General features: G+C 44.3%; 1 protein-coding gene across 8 annotated transcripts in view; it reads left to right on the top strand.

The window, feature by feature from the left end:
- CTPS2 (CTP synthase 2) overlaps nt 1–22,550 on the top strand; it is a 178,979-nt gene that overhangs the window by 135,889 nt on the left and 20,540 nt on the right. For all 8 annotated transcript variants that reach the window (XM_075914163.1, XM_075914194.1, XM_075914171.1 and 5 more), the window contains 2 exons: nt 14,794–14,890; nt 22,320–22,375. In XM_075914163.1, coding sequence (XP_075770278.1) covers nt 14,794–14,890; nt 22,320–22,375 — 153 coding nt within the window. The remainder of the gene's footprint in view (nt 1–14,793; nt 14,891–22,319; nt 22,376–22,550) is intronic.

Genomic DNA, 22,550 nt, shown 5'->3' on the forward strand with positions numbered 1-22,550 from the left:
TTAAGCTAGCACTAAAATGTAGTAAATAATGCCTTTGTGGGCTTTTGATATATGTGTTCCCATTAGCTTTAAAATTACAGTGGGTTATGAATGATAAATCATTGTTTGAAAAAGGAACTCTTTTTATGCACTATGTAAGATTATTTCAGGTAGAATTATATACTACAATTTCTGCTTTGCCAAGTGGAGTCATTCTCAGAGGATTTGTAGACTTGATTAAATAAATGCATAAGGGCAATGACTTAATTTAAAAAAAAAAGGAAGTGACAAAACTCAGGAGGAGTGTTGAGAATGGAAAATGACTGAAGTTATTTTACCTCCTGAGTGTAGATAAGAATTTGCAAGGATTTAAAAAATGCCAAAAACCTCAGAAAGAACCCAATATTTTTAGGCCTGAAATCATGTGGGTCAGTTTGCTAGACTGGTCTATGGAGGGATTTTGGGGCACTGCACTACAATCTAGTGAAGAAAAATAATGAGCCTTATCTTTCAAAACAATTATTCATGTGAGTAAGGGATGCATGATTGGCCAATGATAATTTTCATTTCTAAGCTTACAGGTGGCAATAATTGCTTTGTAGAAAATTGATGTACTGTAATATGAGAAAAAATAGAAGAATTTAGCATCTGAGTGACAGCTCTGTGTTTTAGAATATTTTAGATGTGGGTAACAAGCTAATAAAAAATTTGTTTTCTTGGAATTCAGTATTCTTTGTGGCAAAACTATAAATATATTTTGTTGTGTTTAATGTTTTCATATGCTTAGTATTGGCCATAGAATTTTCATAGTCTGCATCCTCCGCCAATAACTACCATTTGAAAAGTCCTCTTTTCAAAAAAATAGGGATGAAGTTTCCTATATTCATGTTTACACTTGGAAGTGTTCAGTGCCAGTTTTCCAACTATAGCTGATTACCGCTCACTTAAAATGGGCCTTCTTTATTTGTAATTTTTAAAATTTCCAGTGTATCAGTTTAACATTACTGCTTTCCGATTGGTTGGGTCTGCTGAACAATATATATATATATATATATATATATATATATATATATATATATATATATATCTTCACTGAAACAGACCAATCTGAATCTAGAAAACACTGTTATCCCTGCACAGCAGTAAAGGAAAGGATGCCCGGGGTATTTTAAGGGGAGTTGTTGGTTTACATTGCTGGGCTGTTCTTAATCATAACCTGTAGATATTAGTATTCATGAGCACCTGCTGCTTCATTTCATGCTTCCATCTGCTTTCCTCTCTGCACATGTAGGTTACTGTATCCTTTGAGTGCCTTTCAGTGTTTAGCTAATCTCTATAGTCATTCTTTCTCCTGGCATTTTGATCAGCACTTATATTAATGTTGAATGCTTTCCACAATGACAAAGCATTTGTTCCTTAAACAGGAGAGGATTAAAATGGTAGACAAAACTGAAGTTTTAACTGATTTTCCGAAGAGTCTTTCAAATCAAATTATATCAATTCAAGGGTATGACATAGCATTTTGCAGATGTGGAGTTATCTGTACAAATAAAGTTGCATAGTTAATTTATTTGCTTTGCTTTGTGAGGACTTCTGCTTTCTCTGTATTGTAGAGTATAACACAGTATTCTGGATGTAAATGGAACATTGTGATTTGTTGTTAAATGAGATTCTCTGCACACCAGTTGTCTGCAGTTACAGAGCTCTTAAGAAGCCACATTTACAGATGGCAGCCTGAAACAAAAATGAAAGATTTTGGAGTTTAAAAAATTGTATCCTCTGTAAATCAGGGGTGGGCAGGCTGCAGGCTGGATTTGGTTCACCAGCATTAGCCCTGGTGGGCTGCCGATGCTATATTTACCTGTGCCTCCTCAACTACTGGTGATCGCAGCTCCCGTTGGCTGTGGATCACTGATCCCAGCCAATGGCTCTGATTGGCCAGGAACAGAAATCTATGCCCAATGGGATCTGTAATTGCCCGTACCTGTGGAGGCGCAGGTAAATACAGCCACCTCCATTGTATTACCCACCCCTGTTCTAAATACTAAGTTTTATTGATTCTCCAAGCTAGTATTGTGGGGTGTGAGGCAATCTTTTCCAAATCCTGATGGTCCTGGGAAAATTAGACTAGTTGATAATTTGCCCCACCAGAAAATAATTTTGCCAGAAGGGAAATGCTTAATATGATAAGTGGTGCCACTTCCATCGGTTGAGGCTTGTGCATTAACTACCTGAGTCTGACAGTTTTCTCATTTGTGTTTATAAATGTCCTAATACTAATGAAATACTCCAAACAGAAAATTACTAGCAAATATTGAACTTTATGGGTATTTAAAGTCATTCATCATTGTGATTTAATACCAATCAGACTATACTATTACCTAAAAATATATGTTGTGTTATGCCAGATTCATCCATTATCAGTGTTTCATTTGGGCTGCCTGGTCCAATATACATGTGATCTCTGCAACATCCTCATCTGACTGCTGATTTTTTTCTTCCATTGATCTAGCTTTCTCCTCTCAAAGGGGTGGATTTACTACAATTATGGGGAAAAAAAACCTTTTCCATTGCTGTGGTGTCTACCTCACTGCAATGGGATAGCTGCAGCACTGTAGTATAGACATTCCCTAAGTAATGGAACAAGTAAGCATTGATGGCTGTCTCAAACAGCCTGCAAGGGAGTAGACAGCAGTAGAGGTTATCTGGAAATGAAGATCCCAGGTTGAGGTCCAACATGAGGAATTAACTTTTATAAACACCTCCTTTCCTCATCCAACCACACAAAGAATTAGTAATCAGAGCCCTTTTCAGTTAAACTGGAAAGCCCTCACAGTTCAAGAACCTCTAAAAATTGGGGAAAGCACTAGAGGATTAGTTTATAATGTGCCTATCAAAGAATGAATAAGTAAGCACAAAAATAAAAATAATGTGGCCATATATAATAGACTGTTCCCCATTTTAGACCACTGCTCCCTGAGAGAAAATCGTCTGCTTATTAGAAACAAGATTAAACAGCTGAATCATGTATTTATTCTTACAGGCCCCTTAACTTATGTAGACTTTTTAAGTAGATGGGAGTTACAGGAACTGGGCCATCTACCAACAATGTGCTGCTGTCCACATTGAAAATTTAACTGCAGAACCAGCAAGCATTTGAAATAGAATAAGAAGAAGTTTAGGGCTGGAAGAAACCTCAGCACTCAAAAAGTCATCAAGTGCTGCCCACTGTGCTGAGGCAGAACCAAGTTAACCTAGATCAGTGTTTCTTAAACTGTGTCCTGCAAGGCAGTCGGAGGTGTGCCGTGGAGAACAACAGAGTTCAAAATGGCCACCCTTAAAGGGGCAAGCAGCATTTTTTTTTTATTTACGCAACAAAAAATCCTTGGTGTTCCTCATAAAAAATGTATTGTTTGGTGCTCCTCGGTCTTAAAAAGTTTAAGAAACACTGACCTAGATTGTCTCTGGTTGATTCTTAAAACCCCCTAACGATGGGGCTTCCACAGCCTTCCTCAGAAGTCTATTTCTGGCTTAAATGCTTTTATAGTTAGAATTTGTTTCCACTAGCTCACTTACCCAGTGTTGCCAGGGCCCTTAAGGGACGCCGTGAAAGTGAGAATTGGGGGGGTGAGGAGGGTCTCATGATGGGGAAGACCACCCGCCAAGGCCTATTCTCTCCTCCCCCACCCTCCCAACCCCAGCCAGGGGCCTGTTCTCTCTTTGCCCCCAGGTCCTTGCCAGGGCTCTGTTCTCTCCTCCCGAAACCTCCTCAACTGCTAGCAGCCTTTTTTGCCCCCCAACCTCCCCAGACACTGGGGGTCTTTTCCCCTCCACCTCCCAGCTGCCAGGGGCCTTTTTTCTCCCCACTCTGGTGCTGAGGCCAACGGCTGTGGAGGAAGGATTTTGGGGCAGGAGGCCACTTACTCATTGTGCTGGCAGGTAAGGTGGCGGAGCCCCAGCCTGTTGGCCATTCCCTTAGTGGTGCATCTGCCTCCAGTGGCCACTCTTGTATCGTGTCCCTCTGAGCAGTAGCCCCTCCCTTTGTGTGTTATGGAAAACTGTCCTTTTCCCGGAGCGTCTGATTCTTCTGGCACAACCAAACCCTGACCTTGCTTTAAATTAGGAGAAGAAGCTTTGTACAATGTTTGATGGCCATAGTTCTTACCGTTTAGGAGGAGTTCTTGAACAGACAGACTTGCAGACAGACACACAGACAGACATACTCTAGATGAGATTAGATTAGATTTGATTAGCTAAATCTCCCTGGCTGTAGATTAAGCTTCTTACCCTGCCTTAAGTGAACACTGAAAACAATTGATCATCATCTTTGTAACAGCATCCAGCATATTTGAAGACTGCTATTGGATCCCCCCTCAGTCTTTTTTACCACCTCCCCCCAAACTAACCATTCCCAGTTTTTTAAACCCTTTCCTCATAGATCAGGTTTTGTAAACTTTTTAGCATTCTTGTAGTTCTCTTCTGAACTCTCTCCTGTTTGTTCACATCTTTCCTCAAGTTTGGTGCTCAGAATTGGTCACAGTACTCCATGTGATGCCTCCCCAGGGCTTAATAGAAGGCTAGTATTACTTTCCTTGTTTACTCTGCCACTCCTATTAATACACCCCAGAATGTTGTTAAACTTTTAAGCAACTGCATCACATTGTCAATTTCATTTGTGATTCACTATGAGCCCAGCTCCTTTTCAGCAGTACTGCTGCATAGCCAGTTATTCTGCATTTTGTAGTTGTGCATTTAATTTTTGCTTCCAAAGTAAGATACTTTATATTTGTCTCTGTTGAACTTTTTTGTTGACTTCAGACCAATTCTCCAATTTGTCAAGCTCCTGTTGAATTCTAAGCCTGCCCTCCAAAGTGCTTGCTTGCAACCCCTCTGAGCTTGGTGTCCTCTGAAAATTTTATAAGAATATTCAACATTCTATTGAATAGTACCAGACCCAGGACTGAGCCCTGTGGCACCCCACTAGTTATTCCAGTTTGACAGCAAACAATTGATAACTACTTTTTGAGTAGAGTCTTTCAAATAATTGTACACCCACCTTATAGTAAAATCATCTAGACCAGAGATGGGGAATAATTTTTTTTGGGGGGGGGGCACTCCAAGATTTTGATAAGCAGTGAAAGGCTGCATTTTTCTATAGAGGGGGCATGGGATTTGAGACTGAAGTTGGGTGCAAAAGGGAGCTTGGGGTAGGAAATTGGGGTTCAGGAGAGGATGTGGGATCCAAGAGGGGGTTTTGCAGAAGGAGGGGGTTTTGACCTGAGACAGAGGTGCAAGGACCAGGAAGGGGAATGAGTGAAGGAGAGGATTCTGGCCTAGGGAAGAGGTGTATGAGGGGGTACAGGGCCTGGGAGGGAGTTGTGACCTGGGGCAGGAGAAGGAGGATGCAGAGTGTTTGAATGGTGACCTGGGTCCAGGGACTGGGGTGAAGGGTCTGGGAAGGGATATGGGTGCAGGAGAGGATCCTGGCCTAGGAGAGGAGTGTAGGAGGGAGTGCAGGATATAGGAGGGGGTGGGTGCCAGAGACAGGTTCTAGCTGGGAGGTACTTACCTAACCAGCTCCCAGCCAGCAGCACTTTCAGGCAGGCTTCTCAGCAGCCCCAGACCACTCTGTCCCATATAGCACTCTGTGCTACGGGGGAGGCTTCATGTGCTGCTCCCGCTCCCAGCAAACTCTCTCAGCTCCTGTTGGCCGTAAACCCCTTCCCCGTGGTGCAGAGAGGCACAGGGAGGAGCCTGCTGCTTTGAATGGTGCTGCTCCTGCCGCAGAGGCTGGTGGCATGCCAGATTAAAAGTGTTGGCGGGCCAGATACAGCCCATGTGCCCCTGATCTTAGACTGTGTTTGGCTTATGAGAATGTCATATGAGACTGTGTCAAAAGCCATACTAAAATCGATATATCTACTGCTTCCTTCCTATCCAGGAGTCCAGTAACCCTGTCAAAGAAGGAAATAAGGTTGAGATTTGTCATGGCTTGTTCATGGCAAATATGTGCTGGCTATTTCTTATAATCCTATTATCCTCTGGAGACCTACAAATAGGTTGTTTAATAATTGGTTCCAGTATTTTTCCAGTATCAGAGTTAGGCTGATTTGTCTGTAATTCCTTGTGTCCTCTTTGTTTCTCTGCGTAAAGATAGATTCTAAGTTTGGCCTTCTCAAGTTCTTAAAGACAATTTTAAGGGTTCTGAGATTGCGTCAGCTAGTTCCTTAAATACACCAGGACAGATTTCACCAGGTCATGATGACATATCTGATCGGGCAGTCGAGTCAACTACTTGCATTTTTCCTCCTTGCTGCCTCTATATCAGAGGCAACAAGGGAGGGGGGAGCAGGAGCTGGTGCTGAAGCACCATCTTCGTGGTGCAGGGGAGGAGAGGAGACACAGAGGTGCATCACGGGATTGCGCCAGGTCCCAGACCTACTCACAGTGCAGCTCTGTAGTTTAAATGTCTTAGGAACTGGGCTGCCTGCATGCCCGGCTCCTACTATATTTAAACTGTAGAGATTCAGCGGCCCCTTATCAACTAATTGTGCACTCGATACAAATCATATTGAGTGCACAATTAGTCATTTACTCAATACTTAACATCCTTAGTATCTAAAAACACACTTTAATCTAGTCTTTCACTGTTTTGGCTTGTATTCCTTCCTCCTTATTGTTAATATTAATGGTGTTAAGTGTTGGGTTATGTTTATCTTTTCAGTGAAGAATGTCGCAAAGTAAGCATTAAACATCTCAGCCTTCTTGAGCTCATCAGTTATAAGCTAATTCCTAACTAAGTAGAGGACCTACACTTTCCTTCCGCTTTCTCTTGTCCCTGATGTATTTATAGAATAACTTCTTATTGTCTTTTATGTCTTTTGCTAGATTTAACTTATTTTGTGCCTTAGCCTTTCTGATTTTGTCTCTGCATAATGACTGTAGAGGGGCATAGGAAAATATGTGGTTTCATAGATAGAGTGTCCATTTTTAGAGTTTTAGAGATTAGCACTTTGCTTTCCACCTGGAGGCAGAAAAGAAACATTCTTACAGTTCAGAGCAAAATCTTAACATTTTCCTATTTACGTTCTCACTTAGTAAATAGGAAGCATTAATTTCAGGATATTTTGAATTCATATTCATGGAAGATCATATCTTGGCCAGATAATAAGAAGGCAAAGAGATTTCAAAGTCAAGATTTGAAGTGGGAATATTAAAATATAGCTGTGTATAATCATCAACATTCAGGTAACAATAGATAACTGTCTTGACCCCTCATAAGCTTCTTCAGTAACCTAAAATACACATAAACAGGAAAAAAACCACATGGATCCCTCACAGCAGTGTTCCCTCTAAAATTTTCCATCTATGAGTAGAGTGAGTTTTGTCTTGTGTGCCAGTATTGAGGTCTTGTGCACTTGTTTGGATGTGTGCCACCATGGCACCCAAGTTATTTATAAATATCTTATAAACCTCTCCTTTTTCACCTCTGCTGCCACGTCTCCCACCCTCCCCTCGCCCAATCTGCTCCCTTGGTGCCTGCTGCCCTCCACCCCTTACCCTGCTCTGCTGTCCTGGCTCCTGCCGTTCTCACTCCCCTCAGCTCTCCTGGGACTTGCTCCCCTCTCCATCCTCTCTGACCCCTGCCCCTGCCCTTCTCTTTCCTTCCTGTGCTCACCCCTCCTCTAGCCCCATTTCCCATCCCCTCTCCTAACACTTCTCTCTACTCATCTGCCCTGCCTCTCTCTTCGGCCCTCTGGTGCTTATCCCTCCTCTCCATTCCTCTCTCTGTATCTGTCCTTCAACTTCACCCCCACAACTCCCCTGGCACCAGCACCTTCCCTTACCCCCTGCACCTTCCTGGTGCCTCCCCCTTCCCTCACTGCCTCTGCCCTTCCAACACCTGCCCCCTTGCCCTCTTCCTCCCTGATGCCACCCCCTCACCACCCTCTGCCCCAGTTCTCCTCACACCCCTCTGCACCCTCACACATGATTTGCTCCACCCCCTGCTTTCCTCATGCCCACCCCCCTTTACTGCCTCTTCTCCCGGCACCCACTCCTCCTCTCTCCCCTTCCTCTCTCTTGCCCCCGCATTACCCCTCCCCTCTTGCACTCCCACTGACACCTTCCCATTCTCCTCACTCCCACTCCTCCTGCCCTTTCCCCTCATTGCCTCCTCTTGGCCCCCTGGCATTTGTCTCTCCTCCACCCTGCCCATTGGTGCCTTTCCCTTTCTTCTCCTGCTCTGCATCCCCCTCTTCCCTCAGTACAAGCCTCTTCCTCTCCTTACCCCCACCTTCCCTTTAGTTATCCCCCTGCCCCTTCCCTTCCCTTCTGCCATCCTGACACCTAGGCAGCATGGTGAGCGGCTACCCAGTGTGCTAGGGCTGAAGCCAGGGCTGTGGTGCTACCCTGGCCCAGGAGCAACTTCTCCATGTCCCGACTCTAGTCCTGGCACACGGGGCAGCCACCTGCCATGCAGCCCAGCCCTGGGAGCTGCTGGGGCCAGGACTGCAGTACTAAAAATATCACGGTGGTCCTGGTTCCAGTCCCAGCACACAGGGCAGCATGCTCTGTGTGCTAGGACGCGAGCTGGAGCTGCAGTGCTATTTTTAGTACTGTGGTCCTACCACCATGCAGCTGCGACCCCAGCTGCTCCCAGGGGCTGGATCACATGGCAGGTGGCTGCCCTATTTGCTGGGATTGAAGCTGAGCCATGATGCTATTTTTAGTACCACAGCTCAGGCTCCAGCTCTGGCAGCTGCCATGCAAGCTGCGTAGTGACTGCCCAGCTGCTCCTGGGGTGGCCCCAGCCCTGGGAGCAGCTGGGGTTACAGCTGTACGGCTCTGCTCTGGAGGTGGGTGGGAATGAAATTCTTGGTGTGTGCCCATGCTGGCATGCACCTTACAGGGAACTCTGGCTCACAGTCCTATATTGGGTAACCATTAGAGAGGATGAATGATTGCTTATTACTGTTAGAGTTGCCAGATGGTTGAATCAAAAATACTGAAACCCCTCTCCCCCCCCCAAAAAAAACCACCGGGTAAAAAATTCTGTTGAAGAAAAAAAACAGGGGGGGTGGGCGGGGAGACCAAAGTTGTTGAGCAATAAACAAAAAGGACTCCCAAGACTTATTAAGAAAAAAAAATTAAATATTAAAGCAGCATGGCCCCTTTCAGAGTGAGTGCAGCCAGAATAGGGATAGGTACAGGGGAGTGGTTGAGCACTAAGACCCAGGGGAGGCATTGCTTCCCCTTGGTCTTTTTGTCAGCAGCCATTTTGTGTTCTTAGAACTTAGCTTCCCTGCGGAACCAGGTAAGCATGGGGTCGGGGGGCTGGGGGTGTTGGGGGCCGCAGTGGGAGGCCGGATGCTGAGTGTTTGTAGGGTTGCCAGGTGTCTGGTAATTTTGGCCTCCTGGCCAGGAAAAAAAATCAGAAAATACCAGATATTGTAGGTGTCCGGTATTTTCTGAAGTTTTTTACTGGACAGGAGCTGAAAATACCGGACTGTCTGGGTCAATACCGGACACCTGGCAACCCTACCCACCCAGTCATCTACAAGAACCATTGTACCCATGGGAAAGGCCACCCTTCCACTGTTATAGAGGCAAGCAAACAACTTCCCATTAAAGTTTTGCCATTGACTTCAAGCATAATTTCATCCTGTGTATTTTGTACAATCTGTTTCTGATGTTATATGTTTTGATTATGTAATTGCCCAGCATTTCAAGTGTGTACTGCAAATAAAATGGTAAATAGAATTCAGAAGAGTATAATTGATTTAAAAATATGTGGAGTAGGGAGGTGCTTTGGCTGAAGAAACTGCATAACCCCCACATTCATGTTGCTTGGGAAGTAATTAGAGGGTTTGTAATCTTCAACCAGTTTGATTACAGCTTTTATTTATGATACTTTGCAACAAGTGTATAGACCATAAATAACATTTGAAAGATATGAGGTTATGCAGAGATAATTACACATCTGAATTACATTGGCACAGAGCCAAAGGCCAAGAACCTTCCACCATCCCTTCTGAATTGTATAGTGTCACTTTATGAAATGCATTATGGCTCTCATGGAATGTTTTTATTGCTCCAGAAGGGCAAATTAAAGGTAATTAAATACTGCTTCTGATAACCACTCACCACAACTATTTTTTATTTTCTGAAGCCTTCTTGAGTAGTCTCACTCCTTGGTGTGTGCATCTATATCTATATCTATATATATGAGAGAGAGGGAGATGGATACCTACATTTGGTGTTTCTACGATTTTGAAAGATTTTACCCTGTGAGAGGGATTTTCTTTAGATATAATGGCTTGTTCCAGAAGAACCAGGCAAGCAGGGCAAAACTTTAAGTATAATCTCTGTTTCATTCCTTGCAGCTAATCACAATCATTGCAAAAAAAAAAAAAAAAAAAAAAAATTCAGTTGAATAGCATGTTCAGGTGACAAAAAATGCCAGAAATAAAGGTATATTTTGTTCAGCAGCATAAGAATCCTGCTGTGGGCAGAATGCAGTTTCAGCTGCTTCTTGTTCTTCATGTGACAGTCAGCAAAATTCATTATGTGAATGGGAAACAAAGAGTTATCTTAAAGTACTTCATTCAGGGGTCATGCTGTGTTGGGGAAAGTGATGATATTGTCTCAAGTTCTGCCCACAAACCAAGCCACTCTACTTATGATAGCTGTAAGAGATGCTACTCACAGGAGATTATGCAGAACTTCATACCCCTTCTTTGTAATGTTTTTTTTCTGTTATCTGTAGTAAAACTGTTAACAATGTTGATATTAATAGAATTCAGAATCTATATCCCATTAACATGACAAGAGCAGCTCACACCTTTTTCAGCCAATGTGCCAGGATGTCTAAAGACTCAAGAAGTCAGGGTATGTCTACACTACAGCGCTAGTTCGAACTAACTTAGTTCGAATTAGTTAATTCGAACTAAGCTAATTCGAACTAACGCGTCTAGAACTAAAAACTAGTTCGAATTAGCGTTTTGCTAATTCGAACTAGCATGTCCACATTGAGTGGACTCTGAACAGGGCTTAAGGATGGCCGGAAGCAGTGCCGGCAGGGCATCAGAGGAGGACTTAGAGCGTGGAGATGCTGTCTCAGGCTAGCCGAGGGCTGTGCTTAAAGGGTCCCAACCCCCACCCCGGACAGACAGTTCTCAGGGGTGCCCCATTTGAAAACCAGTCCTGCCTTGGAGTGCCCGGAGTACCCACACTGGGCACATCACACCACTCGGCCATCAGACCGGCTGCACTTGCCGCAGGCTGCCATCTGGGGAGAGGGGGCAATCGGGGGGCTGCAGGAGAGCTTCCACCCCAGAAGCCCGCAGAGCCAGCCCAGTTCTCCCCATCGGGGGCTCATACCCCATTCCTCCCTCACCTCCTTCCACTTACCCTTCCCTAGCCCCCCTTCTTATTGATGTACAAAATAAAGATAACGTTTCTTCCAACATTGACTCTGTCTTTATTGAACAAAACTGGGGGAGACTGGGAAAAGGAGGTGGGAGAGGGGAAGAGAAAGGCTGGGAGAGGGGAGGGCAACTAACATGATCAGGGGTTGGGAACAGGTCCCATATGAAGAGAGGCTAAAGAGACTGGGACTGTTCAGCTTAGACAAGAGGAGACGGAGGGGGGACAGGATAGAGGTCTCTAAAAGCAGGAGTTGGGTGGAGAGGGTGCATTCAGAAAAGTTCTTCATGAGTTCCCCTAAAGAAGGACTAGAGGACACCAAAGGAAAGGAATGGGTAGCAGGCTTGAAACTAGTAAGAGAAAGTTGTTGTTGCCAAAGCAAATAGTTAACCCGTGGAACTCCTTGCTGCAGGAGGCTGTGAAGGCTACAACTAGAACAGAGTTTAAAGGGAAGTGAGATCAAGTCATGGAGGTTGGGTCCATGGAGTAGTCTTAGCCAGGGGGTAGGAGTGGTGTCCCTGCCCAAAGTTTGTGGAAGGCTGGAGAGGGATGGCACGAGACAAATGGCTTGGTCACTGTCTCCGGTCCATCCCCTCCAGGGTCCCTAGGGTTGGCCACTGTCGGCAGACAGGCTACTGGGCTAGATGGACCTTTGGTCTGACCCAGGATGGCCATTGTAAGCTCAGGGCTCAGGGTCGGGGGTCTCAGTGGACCCCCTTGATTTTCATGCACACCTGCTCCTGGGTGGCCAGGCTGGCAGCTCTCCTGCCCTAGCCGTCCACTTTCCTGTGCCTAGTGCGGAGATCGTGGACGAGGTCCACGATGTCCACACTAGCCCAGGAAGGTGCCTGCCTCTTGCGGTCCAGAGCAAGCTCCCGGGAGCCGCCAGCCTGGTCCCGGGAAGAGGGGGTGGGCTGGGGGAGATCGGGTGGGTGGCTCTGTGCCGTGCCAGGTGCAAGGTCTGCTGGCTGGGTGCTGGCAGGCTTGCACCTGGCACGGGCACCGTAGCCAGCCCGTGCCCCTTTAAGGGGTCTGGGGCCGGGAGGGGGGCATAGAGTTTCCCTGGTGTTGGCCAGAGTGGCCACCAGGGAAACCTGGGGAGGGCTAGCCTCCCACTAGTTCGAATTAAGGGTCTACACAGCCCTTAATTCGAACTAGCTAGTTCGAACTAGGCTTAATCCTCGTAAAATGAGGTTTACCTAGTTCGAACTAAGCGCTCCGTTAGTTCGAATTAAGTTCGAACTAACGGAGCGCTAGTGTAGCGCCTAGGAAAGTTAGTTCGAACTAACGGACGTTAGTTCGAACTAACTTTGTAGTGTAGACATACCCTCAGGGATAACTTAGGGTATGTCTATTTTACATTTCAAATTTCATTCTTGAAATCAAGAGCATGTCTGCTTTCAAAATCTTATTGTAGTCAAACATGTTTGTGAAGAGTTGAGTTAACTTAAATCACAATGATTATGACCGATGGTCAGTATAGACCAGGACCAATCATGTTCAGCACCATGTGAGCTAGTTGTGATGAGAGTATGGTTCCAAAGAATTAACATAAGAACGTAAGAATGGCCATAGGTCCATCAACCCACTATCCTGTCTTCCAACAGTGGCCAGTGCAAGATGCCCCAGAGGGAATGAACAGAACAGTCAATCATCATGTGATCCCTCTTCTGTCATCCATTTCCAGCCTCTGACAAAGAGAGGCTAGGAACACCATTCCTGTGCATCCTGGCTAATAGCCATTGATGGACCTAACCTCCATGAATTTAACTAGTTCTTTTTTGAACCCTGTTTAAGTCCTGGTCTCCACAATATCATCTGGCAAGGAGTTCCACAGGTTGACTGTGCACTGTTAGAAGAAAAACTTCCTTTTGTTTGTTTTAAACCTGCTACCTATTAATTTCATTTGGTGTTTCCTATTTCTTATGTTATGAGAACAAGTAAATAATTTTTCCTTATTCACTTTTTCCACATCAGTCATGATTTTATAGACATCTATCATATCCCCCTTAGTTTCCTCTTTTCTAAGATGAAAAGTCCCAGTCTTTTTAATCTTTCTTCATATGTGACCCGTTCCATTTTTGTTGCCCTTTTCTAAACCTTTTCCAATGCCAATATACATTTTTTGAGATAAGGTGACCACATCTATACACAGTATTTAAAATGTGAGCGCACCATGGTTTTATATAGAGGCAATAAGATGTTCTCTGTCTTATTCTCTATCCCCTTTTAAACGACACCTAACATTCTGTTTGCTTTTTTTGACTGCCGCTGCGCACTGAGTGGATGTTTTCAGAGAACTATCCACAATGACTCCAAGATCTCTCTCCTGAGCAGTTGTAGCTAAATTAGTCCCCATCATATTACACACTGAATGTGTGGTACATAAAATCAAAGAGTTGAAGTGATAGCATGACACCTTTTGGGCCCAAAAAATGTCTTGCTGTAGGATGGTATCCTAATGTGGGTTGCATGTCTCATCATCACGGGGATTCTCATGAGGATGTAGACTCCTTGCAGATGAGTGCCCCATGAATCAGTCTGTGTTTAGATTGGGGTGGCCAAACTGTGGCTCTCAAGCCATATATGGCTCTTTTAATCATTAAAGTGTGACATGAAGAGTCTCTCCAATGAATCTCCCATTTTCCACCTACCAAACTAGGAGTGAGGAGGAGCTGGTGAACTCTTCCTTGCAGCATAGTGGCATGGTAGGCGCCTATGCCCAGCAAGGAGGAGGGCGGTCCTCAGAGCTTCAGCCCCAGGGTGTATACCTGCTGGGGTTTGGGGCTTAAGCAGGAGCTGAAACCCCATGCCTCATCTGGCACCTCCCATGGGGCTGAAGTCCTGAGACCCAGCAGGTGTGCTCTGGCTTTTGAGCATCTGACAACTGTGATTTGTAGCTCAGAGGGTCAGTAAGTCTGACACCCCGATCAAGGTCCATAATGTAGTCTGGCTGGATATGTAGTTTGTGTCCGTCGTTGCAGTCTTATTACACTACCAAAACTTCTGTGACTGCCAGCTGTGTAGCAATGTTCTTTGGTAAACATGCTTTGAAACCTGTGGGTCTTACATAAGAACGGCCATACTGGGTCAGACCAAAGGTCCAGCTTGACCAGTATCCTGTCTGCTAACAGTGGCCAATACCAGATGCCCCAAAGGGAGTGACCAGAACAGGGAATCAAGTGATCTTTTTGTCACCCATTTCCAGCCTCTGACAAACAGAGGCTAGGGACACCATTCTTACCTATCCTGGCTAATACCCATTGATGGACCTAACCTCCATGATTAGGTCTTCCATCCTAATAATATGTTGGACTGTATGAAATACTGTAAATACAATCATTAATATTTTATTTTTCTCACCACTTACATATTTTCTCTTGTAAGGTCATTGACATGCCTGAACACAATCCTGGAGATATGGGAGGAACAATGAGACTGGGGAAAAGGAGGACTATTTTCAAAACAGAAGACTCTGTCTTAAGTAAGTTTCTTCTTTACTGTTTGATTTTCTCTGAGGATAAAAAATGCCATCTGTCTCATATTTAAAGGCCTAAATAGAATTGTGCCAAACATGTTCTTGCCTCTCCTTACACACCATGCAGTCCACATTTAAAATGTTTCCTACCCTGAAAAGCAACTGTCACAAATGGCATTTTTTATTCATCTGATTAGTTCCCGGGGTGCATCTTTTTAATATCTATAAACAGCATCTACTAAAAACAGATTAACGGCCCTTTCTGCCCTCTCTGCCTATTTGAAGGGCATGCTTGATGAACCACCCACTAGCAGAGAGCATCTGTGGGGCAGATACACATCTTCTCACTCTCTTCCCACTTTCTTTTCTCTCCTCTAAGCACCAAATTAAATGGTCACAGTGAGAGGAGCTGGCACAGACTGGCGGCTCTGCAGGCAGCAGTGGAAGGATAGAAAGCTCAGTGCTCTAGGCTGCCTTCAGCATGTTTGCTCTCCAAGTGTGCTTCTCTCTCCAGAAGGATGGGCTACCCTAGATACCCTCCCCCTGCCAGATTCTTTGCAAGGACACAAGCGTTCCTCACTGTACAGCACAGGCAGCTGCTACTGCCTGTCTTTTGTGATGATACACCCATGGAACTCTGTCCGCAAGCTGGGACTTCCAGCATAAAAAATGGATTGGTCACTAAGAAAGACATAAAACCTCCTCGTTTTTGCAATTTTATTTTTTTAATTAAGTTTGGTTAATTATGCAACATGAACTTCAGGTTTTCAGAATGTGGCATCGGTGTTTCCAGCCACTTCTTAAACTGTGGACTGATGATCGTCCTTGCCTCTTACAGTAATAACCCTGTCTATTTCTGTGGTCAGCTTACCAGAAGCACAAAGAGGGGAAAACAAAATATTGAGGCCAAATCTACCCTTGGATTCTGGCTTGCAGCTCCACTGAAGCCAATAGAAATAGTGAATGAAATTCTAAGGGTAGAGCTTGAGCCATAGATTTATTTGTCATATACTACCCTCCCCAGAGGGTGGCAAGAAAAAAGATCACTTGGGAACTTCTGCATCATTATTCCTTTAAAATAAATATTAGTAATTCATAAGTTCAATGTAATCAATTGTTGCCCTTCCTGGAATAATAGTCCACATTTTTACTAATGGGCATTTACACCATTAAGATCCCTGACATTATATTTCTTTGATGCTTAACAAAAGTTATTTGTCCAGGCTTGCATCTCACAGCCAATACCGACTCCCCTATATTTACTGCCTTGGAAGCTGAAGCATACTTGGATGTGTGGTAGCCAACATGCTCCACATCCATTTCCAATGCTCTGAGCGTGGATTTAATCAAGTCCTGTTCATTCTAGCCTGAGTTCTAGGGCAAACAAACACAGCTTACCTTCTCTCTTCCGATTTGTTCCTTGTGATTGACTTAAAGGATGTGTGTCTGTGTGAATTTCCATTGTCCACTTCTGGAGGAAACAACCAAAGCATAGTGCAAATTCTTCTCTCTTACTTTTACATAGCAGGTGAAAAAATCGAGAAAAGGAATAAATGCCCAAAACACATAGGCTACGTCTACACTGGCCCCTTTTCCGTAAGGGGCATGTAAATTTCACCTATCGTCGTAGGGAAATCCGCGGGGGATTTAAATATCCCCCGCGGCATTTAAATAAAAATGGCTGCCGCTTTTTTCCGGCTTTTAAAAAAGCCGGAAAAGAGCGTCTAGACTGGCCCCGATCCTCCGGAAAAAGCGCCCTTTTCCGGAGGGTCTTATTCTTACTTTGAATAAGAATAAGACCCTCCGGAAAAGGGCGCTTTTTCCGGAGGATCGGGGCCAGTCTAGACGCTCTTTTCCGGCTTTTTTAAAAGCCGGAAAAAAGCGGCAGCCATTTTTATTTAAATGCCGCGGGGGATATTTAAATCCCCCGCGGATTTCCCTACGACGATAGGTGAAATTTACATGCCCCTTACGGAAAAGGGGCCAGTGTAGACGTAGCCATAGGGAATTTGAATTCTTCCCTAAATGCTTCATTCCATTTAATAGACAAGAAGTTCAACTACCTCTTAATGTTATCTGTCACACAGAGAAATTACCCATTAAGTAAACTAATGGACCCTTTTTCAGAATGATAAATATTCTATGCTGTGAGAGACATTCCTTCCAGATAATACAGAAGAATACTTCATTCTTTTCCCCCAACTGATTTTGTACCTAGATATGTTATAAAGTCCCCAACAATATACATGAGATTACTTGTTGATGATAAAGTGGGATTGGTCAGGAACAAAAGAATACTACAAAATAGACATATTTATTTCTAATGAGTAGTTCAGATGCCCATTATTTCTGGAGGTGCAATTTTTGCTCAGGCAGCTTACAGGGAACACTGCTGTTGGTCCCATTTTAAAGTTGGAGCCAGCAGCACATGCCAGGCAAGAGTTAGGGTGGAGGCTGGCATGCATCCTTGGACTTGTGTTAGTCTGTGCTGGCATGAGATCCTGGGCAAGAGCTAGGTTTTGTGTCAGCAAGTAGCCCACTGTAAGGGTTAAGTCTGGGTCCAAAAGGGATTTGGGCTGTCAACGGTGCCCTAATCGTAGTCCTGAGACTCCTGCCAGCCCCAATTGGTAAGCAAAAAAAAATACTACATCAGGGATTCAGTTTCAGCCACTTATTTCAAAAGTTGCAGTAATACTTAATGTAGGTCACCTATTAGCAGGTCGCAATTACAAAGGAAAAGTAAGTGATGATAAAACATTGACACAATGCAATTGTTTGTCCATCAGCAGATTCAGTCACACTTGCTACATTATCATCCTATACATCTTTTCTCTCTGTGGCATTGATCTGGGATATGAAACAATGTTTAACTGTCTCAGATTTGTAGAAAGTACCCCTTTGAGTTTTTAAGATCGTGTGTAATTTGGCAGGAAATGAAAGTGCTGCATATGTAGTCATTTAAAAGAAAACCTGCTTTTCTAGATAATGGCTTTTTGACAATGAGCTGCATGGCCTACATAACACCTTACACACTTCATCATGTATAATATTTTCCTGATGCTATACTGCAGTTATTATGTGGTCCTTATTATCTGCTGATAGAAAGGTTAATGCTAAGGTGCAGCAATCTGTTGTAAATGTGTGCCATCATCCTGAGTAGCTCTGATGGTCATATGTGTCAAAGGAATGCATAAAGCTTTGATAATCTGTACTGGAAAAGGAAATCTTGTTCCCACTCCTTATAAATCACAACTAGAAGGAAAATATGGGGGTTTTAAAGGTTCTCTTACGATTAACTCTTGTAACCCCTTGTCATGGCTGATTCCCCACTCTGGCATGCTGAATGCAGAAGTAAGGGCCCACAAAAGTACCCCAAAACCTTATCTCGCCAGGCATTGGTAAAAAACTTCCCCCCAAAATCCTAAAAACCTAGATTTTGGGGATAAAAATCCTCTGCCACCACCCAAGTAATGGTAAGAAAACCAGGGAAGAGATCACTTGGGAAATCTCAGCCCTAAGGTAAAACCAGGACACAAAAATTAACCAATACTAGGTTAATAAAAAAGAAAGAACCTTTATTATCACAATACTCCTGTTACAAGCATAGTTGGATTGGCTAGATGGTAAAATCCACCAATTAATAAACTTATGGGGAATTTTCCCATGGGAACAAAACTTAGTTACAAAAGAGAGGAAAACCCATTTCTAAATGCAGAGACATCAGATTCCCATTCCCAAACCATAAAACAATAAAACCTAATGGATTTATCTAGGCTTTTCCCTACTTACAGATGGTGAAGTGTCTTTTCTTGGAGAGGGACATGTTGTCTGTCCCCCTCAGTATCTGGAGAGCAACTGACTCAGGGTATGTCTACACAACAGCACTAATTCGAACTAACTTAATTCGAATTAGTTAATTCGAACTAAGCTAATTCGAACTAGTGCATCTAGACCTAAAAACTAGTTCGAATTAGCGTTTTGCTAATTCGAACTAGCATGTCCGCATTGAGTGGACCCTGACAGTTCTCAGGGGTTCCCCGCTCGCTTGTCTAACTCGATGAGGGACAGCAAAGCAGTCCTGGCTTGGAGTGCCCTGAATGCCCAAACTTGGCACATCACAGCACTCGGCCATCAGCCCGGCTGCACTTGCCGCAGGCTGCCATACGGGGGGGGGGGTGTCAATCGGGGGACTGCAGGAGAGCTTCCACTCTGAGGAGCCCGCAGAGCTACCCCAGTCCTCCCCATCGGGGGCTCGTACCCCATTCCTTCCTCACCTCCTTCCACTTACCCCTCCCTAGCCCCCCTTCCTGATGTACAAAATAAAGGACACGTGTGTTTAAAAATAGAAACTCTATTTATTGAACAAAACTGGGGGAGACTGGGAAAAGGAGGTGGGAGAGGGAAAGAGAGAGGGTGGGAGACGGGAGGGCAACTAAAATGATCAGGGGTTTGGAACAGGTCCCATATGAAGAGAGGCTAAAGAGACTGGACTTCTCAGCTTAGAAAAGAGGAGACTGAGGGGGGATATGATAGAGGTCTGTAAAAGCACGAGTGGTGTGGAGAGGGTGCATCAAGAAAAGTTCTTCATTAATCCCCATAATAGAAGGACTAGAGGACACCAAATGAAATGAATGGGTAGCAGGCTTCAAACTAATAACAGAAAGTTCTTCTTCACAAAGCAAATAGTTAACCTGTGGAACTCCTTGCCGCAGGAGGCTGTGAAGGCTAGAATTATAACAGAGTTTAAAGAGAAGTTACATAAATTAATGGAGGCTGGGTCCATGGAGTGGTATTAGCCAGGGGATAGAAATGGTGTCCCTGGCCTCTGTTTTGGAAGGCTGGAGATGGATAGCACGAGACAAATGGCTTGGTCATTGTCTTCGGTCCATCCCCTCCGGGATAGCTGGTGTTGGCTGCTGTCGGCAAACAGGCTACTGGGCTAGATGGACCTTTGGTCTGACCCAGTACGGCCATTCTAAGCTCAGGGCTCTGGGTCGGGGGTCTCACTGGACCACCTTGATTTTCATGCAAACCTGCTCCTGGGTGGCCAGGCTGGCAGCTATCCTGCCCTAGATGGCCACTTTCCTGTGCCTAGTGCGGAGGTCGTGGACGAGGTCCACGATCTCCGCACTAGACCAAGCGGACGCCCACCTCTTATGGCCCTGGGCAGGCTCCTGGGATCCGCCAGCCTGGTCCCGGGAAGAGGCAAAGGGCTGGGTGGCAGCAGGTGGCTGGTTCGTGCCATGCCAGGTGCAGGGTCTGCTGGCTGGGTGCTGGCAGGCTTGCACCTGGCACGGGCACCGTAGCCAGACCATGCCCCTTTAAGGGCTCCGGGGCCGGGAGCGGGGCAGAAGAGTTTCCCTGGTGGTGCCCAGAGTGGCCACCAGGGAAAGCTGGGGAGGGCTAGCCTCCCACTAGTTCGAATTAAGGGGCTACACAGCCCTTAATTTGAACTACTTAATTCGAACTAGGCGTTAGTCCTCGTAGAATGAGGTTTACCTAGTTCGAATTAAGCACTCAGCTAGTTCGAATTAAGTTCGAACAAGCGGTTTGTATGTGTAGCGCCTATCAAAGTTAATTCGAACTAATGTCACCCTATCAAAAAAAGATATATTGGAATCAGAAAAGATACAAAATAGGACAACAAAAAATATTAGGGGTGTAGAATAGCTTCTGTATTAGGAGAGATTAATATGACAGGGACTTTTCAGCTTGGAAATGAGGTGACTAAGGAGGGATATGATAGAGGTCTATAAAATCATGACTGGGGTGGAGAAGGTAAATAAGAAAGTGCTACTTACCCCTCATAACAGAAGAACCAAATGAAATTAATAGGCAGCTGATTTAAAACAAACAAAAGGAAGTGTTTCTTCACACAGTGTACAGTCAGCCTGTGAAACTCTTTGCCATAGGATGTTGTGAAAATCAAAAGTATAATAGTTCAAAAAAGAATTGTATAACAAAATAACAATTCAAAAAATGACCAGAAATGCAGCCCCCTGAACTGAGTGTCCCTAAACCTCTGTCTGCCAAAAGCTAGGACTAGATAACAAGGGGGGAGAGGGAATGTTTGTGGCATTGGCCACTGTCAGAAGACAGGATACTGGGCTAGATAGGCCATTGGTCTGACCCAGCATGGCCGTTCCTATTTTCTTAGTTTAGTCAATGTGTCTTAAACCTCATCAGTTTTACATTATCATGCTGATTTTTCCACTTAAGCCTGATGGGCTTTAGAAGTTATTAGATGGAAGAGGAGAAGGTGGCAGGATGGAAGCACAAAAAGAAGAAAAAAAGAATAGAGTATGAATTTCTATTTTTGTTGTTGCACGTATTATGTAAACTGGGCTTGGTCCTTTAAAATTGACCTAATAAAAGGTTTGGGTGGCAAACTCCGCTTCCTTTAGTCCAGGGCTGGGCAGTAAAAAAACTGCAGCCTTCATGGTTAATCTCTGGCAGTCTACTGCCACTATGTTTACCTGCACCTTAGTAGGTATCAGAGCTCTGGTTGGCTGCGAATCGCTGTTTGCGGCCAGTGCAAATGGCAGGAAGTACCACAGAGCTGGGCACTGCTTCCCACTGCTCGCATTGGCCACAAATGCAATTCATGGCCAACCACAGCTGAGATCCCCCGATACCTGTGAAGGCGCAGGTAAACATGGAGGTGGGAGCCTGCCAGGGATTAACCCTGTGGACCAGATCCGGCCCGCAGACTGGAATTTTCCCACCTCTGCTTTAGTCTGAAATCTCTTTCAGAGGCCTATTATCAGTGCATAAGGGGCACTGAATATCCCTATAAAGCTTTCATATAGTTTAGCCCATTTTCTAGCCCATTTTCTGTGAATGGGCTTTATAATCCCTGGAGAGTCATTTAAGTTTGGCGTGAAAGCTCCATATTGTGTACAAGTTATTCATAATCTAATCTGGGGAAATTGACAGTCACTGGCAATTAGAGAGACAAGGTGGGTAAGATAGCATCTTTTGTTGGGCCAACTACATCTGAAGAGCTCTTTATAAACTTGAAAATTTGTCCTTTCACCATTAAAATTTGGTCCAATAAATATGATACTTCACTCCCCCCCCCCCCCCCCCCGTTTCTCTAATAGCCTGGAATGGACAGGGCTACAACAACACGGAAACAACTGTATAAGTTAACATTATGTGTGTCATGTATTTAAAAATTAAGAGGAACAGAAAAGTAGTGAGACAGAAAAACAAAAGAAGAGATTTGTTAGGGACATAGTGAATAGCATTAGTTGTTGATGTGTAAGACATTTCTTGGAATTTAGATTTCATAGAGCATGTGGGGGACATCATGAACTAAAAAAATAACATTAGAAACACTGTGCACATTGTAAGAGCGCTATCTTCTGCTTTCTGGAAATGTTTGACAGAATCAACCCTTTCCTATTAATCATTTCCCTTGTGTTCTTTTCAGGGAAACTTTATGGTGATGAAGATTTTGTAGAGGAACGACACAGGCATCGGTATGAGGTAAGGCATTGCTAATATACTTTCTAATATTGAGAATATATAGCAAACCACAAAAAAATTTGAAGGCAGTGGAAGTTTTCCTAAATAAGGGTTAAGTAGGACTGTAGGAGTTTGAGCTAAAGTAGGTACTATTTATTTAGTGTATCCAAGTCCAGGCCCTTGCCGCTGTCAGAGC

The sequence above is a fragment of the Pelodiscus sinensis genome, chromosome 1, assembly GCF_049634645.1.
Source record: "Pelodiscus sinensis isolate JC-2024 chromosome 1, ASM4963464v1, whole genome shotgun sequence".
NCBI classification, from domain to species: Eukaryota; Metazoa; Chordata; order Testudines; family Trionychidae; genus Pelodiscus; species Pelodiscus sinensis.